The sequence below is a fragment of the Thunnus maccoyii genome, chromosome 20 (genome assembly GCF_910596095.1).
Source record: "Thunnus maccoyii chromosome 20, fThuMac1.1, whole genome shotgun sequence".
In the NCBI taxonomy this organism is placed as follows: domain Eukaryota; kingdom Metazoa; phylum Chordata; class Actinopteri; order Scombriformes; family Scombridae; genus Thunnus; species Thunnus maccoyii.
In genome coordinates, this window is record NC_056552.1 from 15,794,759 (window position 1) to 15,808,331 (window position 13,573).

The following is a 13,573-nucleotide window of genomic DNA, read 5'->3' on the forward strand; positions in this document are numbered from 1 at the left end:
TCAAAACCTAGTATATGGCTGGTGTATGGGTGTGCAAAATTGTGGCCAGTATGTTACAGGGATAATCAGTGGTAGTGTCTGTAATGTGAATTCCTGGATATTATATATTCATCTGGAGGCTGTGGTGGAAATTATAAATGAAATTTTTGGCAGCATTGGGTTCAAATGGTATTTTAATGCTGTTGTTCATCGTTTGTGGTGTGAAAACGTCAGAGAAATAAAAAGTGTGCGTCCTGGTATTAGTTCAATTAATTCAATTATAAAATCTAAAAGGGCGTCTCTGCTGGGCGTCTCTCCTGCCGGCTACTAAGCTCCACCGTCAGCAAGAGAGTCGATCACACTGGCGGTAGAGGAGGAGACGCTGTTATGTGTCTGTTATGACTGACACATACAGCAGAAGTTCAGCCGACTTTTCTGTATTTCATGCCGCAGCTAGGGGCTCAGAGCAGGAAGCAGTCGCTCTGCGTCACGCTGCAGAAATGTCATTATTCCAGTAAAACACAGACTGAGGAGGGGAAGGGGCGGGAGCGGCGCGGCCGGTTGGGGGAGGGGGGGCATATAAACTGAAAGACACATGGTGTACATTTTGATTTATGGTATAAAGCTGCCGTGTATTGTATTATGGAAGATAAACTGCCATCCAGACATACAGAGCTGATACAGATAATTATATGTATTGTATGTTTAAAACTGTGGAAAACAATTTTGTACTGTAATACAACAAACTGTAATCGAAAGCATCACAGTAATTAAACCGATACTTGCTGACCTCAGGAGGAAGAGGAGTCTGGATAAATCTCAGCGCTTCCCCTGGATCATTTTGGATTTATGAACTGACAGCACTGAACTCTATGCACCTTATGGATGTTTTGCACTTTGGCACTGGTTGCACTTTATGTACTCTATATGTTATTCTGAAATTCAATACAGATCTTTTAAAAATGTAATACTACTCCTGTGCGTGGGCGTGAGTGGAACAAGTAGGTCTATCTACAGACTGGCAGTATCTACACAACACACCCACTTTACTACATGACACACCCACTTGGTTAGGTTTGGGCATGAAGAGTGAGATGTTTAGGGTTAGGCCATGTTTGCACCTGGCATTAACATGTGTCTTGGGTGATCTGATCACAAGTGGACAGCTCTAAGCACAGGTGTGAACTCACCCAAGACGCATTGAGGATGCATTGAGATCTGATGGCTTAGAGATCAGGGGGGCATGTCACGTAGTGAAGTGGGTGTGTTGTGTAGGTCAGCAAGACTGCAGATAAACCATGGATGTATTATAAGAGCTGGATCCCCCACTGACCCTGCCCACGAGTTCCCGCTCGGCCCATAGACTTTACATTGTGATGATGTCACAAATATTTAAATTGCTTTTCTTGCCATGAGGAAAGTTTTACAAATATAAAACCTCCATGGATCAAAAGTTCATAATAGAAAGAGTCATAATTGACCTTCTTTGCAGTTCAAGGTGTCCTGTCAACAGTTTTACAGACATCTCTTTTACAATGGTGGTCTATTGGGAAAATGCTTCTTGGGCTGCAGAGGGATTTTTCACTGCACTACTGCAAGTGGCCACAGGGAAAAATTGGCTGAGACAAGGAGACTGAGCAGCGGTGCCTATCCAGCTCTTTTTATACATCCATGAGATAGACCCTTCTTCAGTGGAAGCTGTAAACGACTTCTAATGATGTAATAGAAAGCTGTTGCACCGATTCATTTTGAAAAAGCAACAGCCAATGGGGAAACTCCAACACTAGGCCGGTTGACCAATGGTGCAACTCCATCACTCACTCAGTCACTCACTCACTGCATGTGTAGGGCTGTTCAAGCCCTACTGTTGCAGTCCATCCAAAAATTTCTGACTTTTGCACCCTCTAGTGGTAGTAAAAAAGACAACAATTCACACACTACACCTCATAGACTGTATAGACTGAAAGTAACACAGACTGTACAGATTTTCACAAGGACTGTCTCCTTTTTCTGCAAATAAAAACATGAGAATAATTTGAAAGATACTATAACTGTACACATGGTGGCTTTAAATCAGATAAATTGTGTGGTTCTTCCTTCTTTATTCCCCAGTGTTACAAGCTGCACTTTGTTTCAATATCGATCCTGTGGCTTGGAAGTCCTTGAGTCATTCTGCTGCAGGTTTTGGATACCAGGTGGTGCAAAGACAATCAGAGTAAGTAGTGTGGTGGAACATGGGTCTACAGTAACCATATCTGCTGCTTCACATCTGCTATGATAGGGTTTTTTCCAGCTCGCATCGCTGTCATATGCCAGTTTCACAGTAATGAGGTCATAAGCATGCAGCATTTCTTAACAGATAAAATGTGGGAATGTACTCACCTGATTTTTGGGTTTTATTTCCTCAGTTTGCTGGTCAGTGCCCCCCTTGCACAATATTCATCAAGTCAGAGAGGGAAAATATTTAAGTGCTCCACCGAATCCTGCAGGGAAGTATCAGTACCAGGTGAGCAAATACTCATTTCAAAATGCTTTATTGATTCTTTAGCTTTTGTCATCTGATAAATATTGTTTCAGGGGATTTGTAAGACAGATACTGAGGCATCTTTCTTTATCCTTACTGGCTTACTTGCCAACTGATTGAATGAAGTAAAGTTATTCTACTTGTTCCCATAACAGTTCCTTTTGTTTTTAAAAATTGTAGGACTCAATAATTGACAAAATGACTTGTTAAGATGGAGATTGTATTCCATTTTGTTGTAAATTGGTTATATAAGCATAAAATATGCATAGTTGTGAGACACTGCTGTACAGTCTTGACTGGGTAATGTTATCAGATCAGATAGGGAAATATTTTACCAGTGGTGGCTGTGGTTTGGTCACTGAGAATGTAGTTGTGTTGTATCTTGATGATTTTAACATAGCCGATGGCTGATGTTTTTATGCAGTGCCAGAATTTGCAGTCAACATGTCCCTTGGTTTGACAATGACAAGTGATCCCACCACAAAAAACACTCTGGTAAGTTTGTGAAGTGCAAAGATTTACATGTCATTGATAATAAAAATGCAGAGGTTTGTATCTTTACCAGTAAATCCATTTTTTTTTTTCAGCTTGAACATGTATTGTTTAAGAAACAGCAAAATAATCATCTATTAATCAGGACTTGGTCTTGTCTCTTTTCAGGCATGTGGTCCAACCATCCCAAAGGACTGCAAAAGTATCACGCTGTATAGTGGTGTATGCTTGCAGTTATCCAGTTATGATCATGTTGAATACTCTGTGCCTTCTTCTTCTGAAGGTACACAGGTTGAGTTTTTTTTACAATCTCAAAGGTAGTGATAAAAAAGGTCTAGTAATATTTGAGCACCACTGCACACACTTATCACTTCATACACACAACCCAACATGCATATTGGTAGAAATCTGAGCATTGGATTATTTGTATTATACTGCTTCACATTGCCAAGAGGCTTTTCTGGAGTGATCAGCACAACAGTATGCCTGAGCACTGGAACAAGCAGACAGACAATATAGCAATGTGTAATGTTCACAACAGAATGTTTTAAATCACTGTGCTTAAGAGGAAACTGTATATAATTATTCAGATGTATTTCTCCTTTTTGACAGAATGTCGAACCCAAGCAGACATTGCATTCCTGTTGGATGGCTCAGGCAGCGTAGTTGCAGAGGATTTTGATAGAATGACGACTTTTGTGAAAAATCTGGTCGGATCATTCCAGGGACAGGATACAAAGGTAGGATTGTACTCAAAATATACCTCAGCCCTCCATGCAACTTGTTTGATTATTTGACTGTTGAATACACATCTCCATTTATATCCATACATATTTCCATTTTTTCTCCTTTTTTTCCAGTTTGCCATTGCCCAGTTATCCACAAATCCCAAAGTCCATTACTACTTTGACACTTTTGATACTAATAACTGGAAATCTCAAATTGATAGAATAAGACAGTTAGCTGGAGCGACTTACACAGCTAAAGCCATCGAACACGTTGTGTAAGTGCCTTCATGATGCTAATGTGTGACACCATCCTCATAAGTTAACAATGTGTTTTTCTTTGATTTTAGAGTTTTCCTATCGTGTTATGATATGTTGTTCATATTGATTTTCAACAGTCATGCCCAGTTTGATACAAATCAACAGCGTTACATCTAAACTGGCAAACTTTCAAAACTTTTTCAAAGCATTTCTATAAATAAATACTTCAAAATCTACTGTTACCAATTATACCAATTATAACACAACATATAATAGAGAAATTTAAAATCAGCTCAACACATTATACAGAAAAATAATCATTTAGAAGTACAGTACTTACAGTACTTAAAGTACATCTCACACCACTCACTATTATATTTATTGGTTAATCTGGGAAATATTAAATTGGGGTTTGGACACCTGAGGGATTCTTTTGCCTGCACACTGTTGAGAGGCAACAAGACAGCAATTAAATGGCACAACTAGTGGTATTAAGCCATGAGAGTTTTGGTTTTATTTGCCTGGGATCTGATATTTCTGCCTCAATGGAGAGTGTATGGGATTTTGTTTTCTGTGTTCATAGCACTAAAAAGTTAAAAATTCACCAGCAACATGTTTTCAGAAACAATGTCCATGTTACTCAGAAATCTCAGAGAGACACCTCAAAGCTTGTACAAATAAAACCAAAACTATTTGCATGGCTTGATGCTACTGAGGTAAGTGACAACCTTTTATTTCTTAACCTATAAAGACATTTAATTTTCTTTCATTAAAAATGTACCACAAGAACATGTATTAAAAGTAGATTTTTCTTTTGACAGCAACTATGTCTTCTCGGCAAGCAAAGGCTCCAGGTCAGATGTGAAGAAGATTTTAATAGTCATTACAGATGGAGCATCTAATGACCGGGATGATTTGCAAAATGCAGTAAATTCAGCTGAAAAGAAAAAGATTGTTCGATTTGCTATTGGGGTAAGTTGCATTTCTACTGTATAAATATGTGTTGTGTTAACATGTTAAAAAGTTAAAGCACATCTGACTAACACATCACATACAGCTCAGGTGACAGCAGCTACCTATACTCTGTTTTCTGTGGAATTTAAGAACTCTTATTGTACACATTGTACACTTAACCATAATTGATGAGTTTCAGGTATACCTAGAAAATTGCCTTTTGTGTTTCTGAAAATAGTTTATACTTTCCACACTCCAAAATTTACAGGCATTATCGATAAACAAACCTTTATCAGCACTGAAAAAACAAATGATTTAATGCTGCATGCTTGCATACTAAAGACATGATGATCAGTTTGAGAGTCAGTAATATAAATGGAGCCAATATTTTACTTTTGTGCATACAAATCGATTTTGTTGTACAGTACAACACCTCAAACATGTTTTCTCAACATCCCTAGGTGGGGGATGCATTCATAGACCCCAAAGCAAGACAGGAACTGGACACCATTGCATCTAAACCCTCAGCAAATCATGTGTTTCAAGTATCAAACTTTGACGCTCTTGAACAATTACGGCAGAATTTGCAGGACAAAATCTTCTCTATCGAAGGTACATATGTAACCTTATCATGACAGCTTCACATCATTTGTGTTTTATTGTGATATTGTTATAGTTCCAAAGTAAACAATTATTATGTCATTTATTACGAAGTGTCATTTTAAACTGAACTGCCAGTTATTAGAAGTGACATGGACAATATTAGAAAATATAGACTTACTGTTTTAACAAAAAAATACATAAATATCTTGGCAAATACTTTATAATTACAACTCAGAGCTATAATCAAATTTCAAATCTGTATACTAACTCATTTATGTTGCTGTTACAGGATCTCAAACCGGTGGAGGGTCACTGAAAATGGAAGTGGCTCAAGAAGGATTCAGTGCAGCTTATGTGCTTGGGGTAATTAAAAACACCAGACAGTCACTGGACAGTATAGTCTTAGAAACACACACACACACACACACACACACACACACACACACACACACACACACACACACACACACACACACACACACACACGTCTGTGTGTCACTCCTTGTGGCTGAAAAGCATATAGCTATATAAGGTCCAGATGATGAATGTATGATGCATTTAGCCTTTTCCTTGGCTGATGTTTTGTGCCAAACACATTTTCTATACATTTCTGTCTAAATTGCAGGGGATTCAGATGGGTATTGTTGGTGCCAACCAGTGGAAGGGAGGCTACCAGCATTACACAAGAACAGGCCAGAAGGGGATCTCCTATGAGCCTTCAAATATGGAACCTGACAGTTATCTGGGTAAGAATATTACAGTACATGCAATGGTGTATTTACACTGCTGTACTGTAATCCTTCCTCCCATCTTTTGAAAACACAAGAGTTTGGAAAAGGGACATAAAAAAGCAAATGAGGAATAAGGAGTGAAAACTTTACAGCAACATATTTGATATCGCATGTAATGCCAAAAAGGACAGTTTTTTTGTTTTTGATTTTTTTTGCAAAAGATGATCCTATACTTTAATGTCTTCTAAATAAAGAAAATACATCAATCACCAAAGTTCCATCAAAGGGAAAATCAAAAACCAAATACCACACCCAGTACTGATCATGTTGATGGATCTTATATGATTCAAAGTTGTGCAGAAGCCAGTAAGATATCAACGAATCCTGAAGACGCAGCTTGTATAGATATTGTGATGGTTTTTAAAATGTCTTCAGGGAAGACCAAAGTGAAGGCTCCTCATGGTCTCCAGATTTAAATGCACACAAGAAAAGCAAAGAATATTCTGAACTTGCATCCTGCAAGGAAAAGTGTGTAGGGGGTGACCCAAAGCAAGTTTTTTAATGTTAAATCAAATAAAGACTAAATAATGCTTATTTGTAATTAATAGCTTGCTGAAATGTGTAATTTTAAAGATTGTTCCCGGCCTTTGTATACTAATAAGCTTGACTCTTTAATTCTAGGTTACTCCATGGCAGTCGCCAAAACGCGGTTTGGCACACTGACAATTGTTGGTGCTCCAAGATATCAACACACAGGAGTTGTGATTTCAGTTATTGAAAACAGTCTTGACCAAACAATTGATCCCTTTGCTTGGCAGGTGTGTGCTCACAATTAAGACAATGTAAAGAATTAATATTTTTAATCTTAAATTAAAGGTTGTTGTTTCCTCACTTTACTAATTGTTTTTTGTTGCTCACACAGTTTCAGATTGGTGAATATTTTGGTGCAGTGGTTTGTGCCATGGATGTGGATCGTGACACGTACACTGACCTAGTCCTCATATCTGCCCCTATGTACATAGACAGTGATAGAGAGGGACGAGTTTATGTTTGCAGCTTATCAAATGTGGTAAATGACAGTTTTATCCAGAACCTATTGGATTTTTTCAATGAGAATTCAAACATCGACTCTGATCCTTTTTTCCTATTTCCACCAGAGAGTTGAGTGTCGCTTCGATAATCCATTAGTACTGAGAGGGGATGCATCTGACCAAGGAAGGTTTGGGTCTTCTCTCGCTGTATTGCCTGACCTTAACAGTGATGGTCTCAATGATTTGGCAGTTGGAGCACCTTTGGAGAATGGTGGTCAAGGTAGCATCTACATCTTCCACGGCGAAATAGGAGGAGGAGGAGGAAGAATTCATCCTACTTACTCACAGGTGAGCGAGAGCAAAGATGCAACAAGAGGATTCGAATGATATGTATGGCCTTTTGTTTGCCACAGTATTTAATATACAATTTAGACAAAATTTATTTTTTATTGATTAGAATGTTTTCATTTACCTAGAGAATCGCTTCCTCTGAAGTCCAGCCAGGACTGAAGTTCTTTGGTATGTCGATCAGTCAGTCGTCTTTTGACCTTAGTAACGACAATCTGCCTGATTTAGCAGTGGGTTCAAAGGGAACAGTTGTCTTACTCAGGTAAGATGCTCCTGTCACACATTATTACTCTCAAGTGTAATTCTACCATTTGTGTTCATTTATGTAATTTATGTATAAGGCTTATAACCATGAAGTCTCCACCTTTCACAGTAACACAATTTTAAGTCTCTTGTTACTAATTTAGGACAGAACTGTTCACCAATAGCGGATTGTATCAGGCAGCTAAAATAAGATATACTGGTTGTCATTGCTTGAATTGTATACTGCTTTACAATTTTCATATGTATTGTGTCCATATCCAGATCAAAGCCTATAGTAATGGTAGATGCTGCGGTGACGTTCAACCCAAACAAAATCCAAACTCAAAACTCAGACTGCTCAAAACCACTGGACAACACAGCTAGAATCTGCTTTACCATGACCGGACGCTCTACAGTAGATAAAGGTCACTGATTCTCTTCACTGTTTCTAAACACAGACCCACTGTCCATCCATTTAGATATGTGTGTACATGAGTAACCTTTAAATGAAACTCTAATTCCAGCTACAGCAACGATTAATTATACTTTAAAGCTGGATGCCACACGTAAGGTCCCAAACAACCGAGCTTACATCAGGGAGAAACAACGAGAGGAGACCGGATCAATAACTCTTGGCTTAGAGAAACGATGCTTCGATGTGAACTTCCACATTGAGGTGAGTTCTTTAAAACCTAATAACATCAGGAAAACCCACTACAACCCACACAGCTTCAATGTGAAAAACATCATTTTTGATATAACCAACCTTCACTACCTTGATATTCATAATAGTACCCTCCTCTCACAGGCCTGTCCAGAAGATGCTCTGAATCCACTTAACAATGAGCTCCGATTCACCTTTGATGGTTTGCCTTCTGACAAAAAACTCAGCCCAAGTCTGGCCCAACAGGCTCAGACAACAACCTCTCATCCCGTAAGTAATCTTTAAAGACACCCTCGTTTATTGGTCGGTTTTATTCATACTGAGGGTGTTTTCAAACCTATATTCATTTGCTCTGGTCCAAATCAGTGGATGAGTTGGTAAACTTGGTGTGCTTTCCTGTTGGTTGAATTTCCAACTAAAAAGCATCACTACAAGCCACAAGAGAACGTTCACTCCACTCATTGCTTACATGTGTCTGGGGTGGGAGCAAGAACATAAACACAGAAGAAACTCCTGAAGAATGTCCGGCTACGTCATCATGTTCCCACCACAAACAAACCACTCCAGAGTTTGTTTGGAACTGGACTGAGACCATATCCTCAAAGGGTCTCTGTATGGTTATTTTAGTCTGCACCTGAGTATGATTACTGTGTTCAGACCTGCCCAGAAGAATCACACCAAGGGGGATAATGATCCAGTTCAATTCATACTTTTCACATGTGGTCTTCACTGACTGTCAGAATTTCAACTGAACTGAAGATTGAACAATAAAGGTCACGGTTTGTGAAGTTAAGAAAAACAACTTGACTTTCTGATTCATGTTTTTTCAAATGTTGACAATACTTTTTGTGATTAATTACATGTTTGCCAGGTCATGACAGATATCACCACATACTTGAGGTACTATGTGGAGAGCTCTCCAGTACTATGAAATGCTCAGGAATTGTCCGTCAAGCTTTCTGAATAATGTTCAGTTGTAACTCTAATTGTTTGTCATGTCTGTCTTGGCTCTTCGCTCTTATACTTTCTGAACAAACATGGTTTACTTCATACTGTCTTCCACAGTTACAGTTTGACATCAACTGCGGCAATGACAACAACTGTATAGATAACCTGAAAGTGGATTTCAACTTCACCAGGTGAGGCTGAGTTTCAAATGTGAAGCCTGACTTAGGTGTGTGGATCTACTGTTTTATTTGTGGATTTACTATTGGTGGGCAGGTGACATGTTTAACTTTTCTCTTTGCACTCCCAAATTGATCAGCATGCTCTTTTAATTCTACTCTTTCAACAGAGCATTTGGCATGTTACTCTTTCTACATGCTAAAGTTACATACACCTGGACTCTCTTTGTGTTTTTTTTCATTCCTTCACTTTTTCCATTTTCTCCTAATCTATTAGTTTCTCAGAGGTTAAAGTAGGCATTGATGAACTGCTGGAGGTCACTGTGTCAGTGGAAAACAGGGAGGAAAACTCCTACAACAGCCATGTTGTTCTCACGTACCCACCTGGGCTCTCCTACAGGAAGGTTACAGGCCTGCAGGTTAGGATCAAGTCTGTTTCAATTCAACTCTGGTCAGCTGCTCTCTGAGGTTATGCAGTGATTGTGGATTATTTGTGCTTTTTAATAAAGGGAAGAATTGAGTGCAACTCCTTGGACAGTGGAGCTGGCTTATCTCAGGGAAAGACAGACTGCACTATTGGCAAGCCTATTTTCAAGAGCAACGCTAAGGTTTGTAGTGTGGACAGAAGCATCTCATCTCACTGCGGCTGAACCGAGAGAGGAGACAATCTGATCTCTCTCATTCGTTTTGTGTTAGGCGCTCTTCATTGTGTCCTATGGAATCGAAAGCAACAGTCAACTTGACAGGAAGTTATTCATCACTGCAAATGCCACCAGGTACTGTTGTGTTCATCTTCCAGCCTATAAGCACATCACTGTACATGTGTGTATGTGACAATTATTATTATTACTCATGTGTACAATAATTTCACCTCTCTTAGTGGGAACGAGCACTCCAAGTCAAGTGAACTTTACAAAATGAAAGGGATTGATGTGAAGTACAGCATTTTTATGACAATTGAAAGGTTTGTGTTCCATGTGATTTAATAAGTTTAAAAAGATTTTAAAATAATTTAAGGTGACATTGTAAAGCTTAATGTCTTTGAAACATTCAATGTTTCTGTTCAGTTCCCTCAGCTACAGCAATTTCACTTATGGCAAGAGTAATTTGCAGAAACCAGTCCAACAATCAATTAAGGTAAAAAATCTTATCCTAACATAATATCCTTTTAAATAAGGTTAATTAACTTTTTTCAGACTTGACTTTAATGCTCAGTTAGTCTTTTTCTTTTCTCCCCTCTTAGGTTATAAATGACATCAGAGCACTGAATTTCACTGTGGTGATCAGGGTGCCAGTAAAGCTTGGTAATAAAGACATATGGGTGGATTCGAGAAGTTTGCAGGTAACATTTGTGGGAACTCATTGTTACTGAAACCCCAGATGTCTCAAATGTAGCTGTTTTAATGCAGCTAAAGCCTTGTGGATGAATTTGTTCTCCGTTAAACTGACATGAATCAGCTCTATTTCAGATTCCAGACTGCCAAAGAGACAAAGATGAAAAACCCACCGTCACAAATTTTGTTGCTCAGATACAAAAAGATAAGTCAGTGGTAAGTATCAGAGGCTCTACCATCTGTACATGGTGGAATTTAATCTAATCATATATAGATTTAGAAATGTATGGTATTTTAGTGCATTACACATACGTTTTCCCTGTTTCCAGCAATAAATTTAGGCCTCCTTTTAATCACCCACAGGACTGCTCTGTAGCCAGTTGCAGAGTGTTCAAGTGCAATCGTGTCATGGGAATACAGGAGCATAAAAAGTACACAATCTCTGCCAACCTTAGTTCTGAATGGATAAAGCAGGTAACTAATGTGTGTGTAAAAATAATAATGTTTTAATGAAAATGAACAATCCTAAAGATGAAATTAAATGTCCAATTCCCCTGTTTTTCTTACACAGATTGGACTTGATTCTGCCAAATTCCTCTTGACCAGCATGGCCAGTCTGGAGTATGACAGAAACCAGTACATCTTCTTTTCAGTGCAGTCAAATAACAATCCTCCCATTCACAAGGTACACATTGGATTTGTTTATTTGTGTTTGAAAAGAGCTTGAATGGAGATCTGATCCAAAATCTGTCACTGCACATCTCAGATTGTGGCAGAGGTAGAAGTGTATCCTGAACCAGACTTCACCAAAGAGATTGTTGGAGGATCTCTGGGAGGGTTGGCTCTGCTGGCTTTACTCACTGCTGGCCTGTACAAGGTGAGATACTTTACATGCACTATATAAGTTTATTACACAACATCATGGGGGCAATACAACAATTTGAGGTCTGGTGTTGGGCACCCTTTATCACAAAATACACCCAGTTACAAAACTTGAATGTGGCATATTTACATTTTTATTATTCTTTTATTTGGTTTGGTTCTTTTTAAGTTTTTATTGTGTATCTCTAATACAGGATTGCAGTGTTTTTATATAACTTCCTTTGTTTTGTACTCTCAGGCTGGATTTTTCAAGAGTAAATACAAAGAGATGATTAATGAGGAACAAATAGCTGATCCGGGGGTTGAGGGAGGCGAACCCACACCAGAGTAACAAACATGAAGTCAGTTGATGCCCCACAGACAAGCCGATACAAGCCAGAAAACACCAAAACTGTTCCAACATCTACACTGGCTTTGTCATCTCGGATTAGTTCATCTGTACCATAAATTGTTGTGCGTTTTTGTCCTAAATAGAAAATATATAAATATGTTGCCATTTTCATGAATACACATTTAAATGGAAAATATATTTGTGCAACCACTTTCATTTCATTAACCTGAAAAAGAGCTTGTGATGCACACATAGAGCGGCAAGAGTGTTAGAGCTTCAAAACTGATATTGTAATCCACATTTTGAACTGAATAGCTTACTGTTGGTCTATAATTAAATATTTGCAAACCATGTGTTAATTTGTACATTTTATTTTAAGTGAAAAATAATTCAATACAGTATAATCCTTTGGAGTCTGGGTGTCATCACATGATGTACTGTAAAACTACTGAAATACACAGTGGAACGTTAAGAGTGAGCACCTTACTTGCTTGAGATATATTTTATGTATTTTGATGTATATAGATGTATTTGATATGACTTTTATTGACAATGTGAGCTGCCTTGTTTTTAATTACATTTTAAAATGTGCAACATTGTGTTCTGAATGTATGTAAAAAGATATATTTGATGCTTCATCAATTTTTATTTCATGTGTGATTAAAATCACAGTTTTTTTTTGAAAATTGACCTTATACAAAGCTGATCATGACAATTTTATGTAGGAAGAAAACAAAGGTATAAATGAGTATTGAGCATAAATAACAAAGGTTGTCCTGCATTTAAGCGGATTCAGTGGAACATTTTGGAAATGACATTGTCTTTTAAAATAATTCATCATATCACATAAAAATATATTTTATTGTTAAAAAATATAAACATCTTTGGCCTTATGATGCAACATTTTCTTCAACATTTTTCTTCTATTTGACCTGCGTTACTGTATGTGCATTTACAGAATTTAAGTGAGTCTTATGAGGAGTGTTTGAAGTGGTCAATCAACTTGACTTTTAAGTGCAATAATGAATTGCTTCAAGCATCCCTTTGACAACAGACCTAACAGCTTGACAACAGGAACATAGAGGTAATGGGTAAAAAGAAGGACAGGAATGAGGACATGGAGAAACCTGCTGCTCCTCCTGTGGCGGCAAGAGAAGGCATGTCGCCCACTGTCTCCTTTAAGAATGACCCGAATCTTGAAGTTTTGGCAAAGATCTGAACGTATGCACAGAGAGATTTGCTTCCACCTGTTGATACAACAGCCACCTGGAACCAAGATGAATCTGACTTGCATAGCAGAGGGCCACCCTGATCACCCTGTAAATGTAAAAACAGATAGAAACATGA

General features: G+C 38.2%; 1 protein-coding gene across 1 annotated transcript; it reads left to right on the forward strand.

Annotated features, from left to right (window-relative positions):
• The first annotated feature begins 2,118 nt into the window (after positions 1-2,118).
• On the forward strand, positions 2,119-12,783 carry LOC121886946 (integrin alpha-M-like). The gene is made up of 29 exons (XM_042397377.1): positions 2,119-2,194; positions 2,388-2,485; positions 2,928-2,998; positions 3,164-3,278; positions 3,608-3,735; positions 3,856-3,998; positions 4,803-4,953; positions 5,397-5,547; positions 5,828-5,901; positions 6,164-6,284; positions 6,951-7,087; positions 7,192-7,338; positions 7,427-7,648; positions 7,777-7,910; positions 8,174-8,316; positions 8,416-8,567; positions 8,700-8,825; positions 9,621-9,694; positions 9,957-10,098; positions 10,189-10,287; positions 10,376-10,455; positions 10,560-10,643; positions 10,747-10,816; positions 10,923-11,021; positions 11,149-11,229; positions 11,377-11,487; positions 11,585-11,698; positions 11,780-11,890; positions 12,134-12,783. Exons 3-29 carry the CDS (start codon positions 2,948-2,950, stop codon positions 12,224-12,226), a joined length of 3,153 nt encoding a protein of 1,050 aa, XP_042253311.1. The 5' UTR covers positions 2,119-2,194; positions 2,388-2,485; positions 2,928-2,947; the 3' UTR covers positions 12,227-12,783.
• The last annotated feature ends 790 nt before the right edge of the window (positions 12,784-13,573 follow it).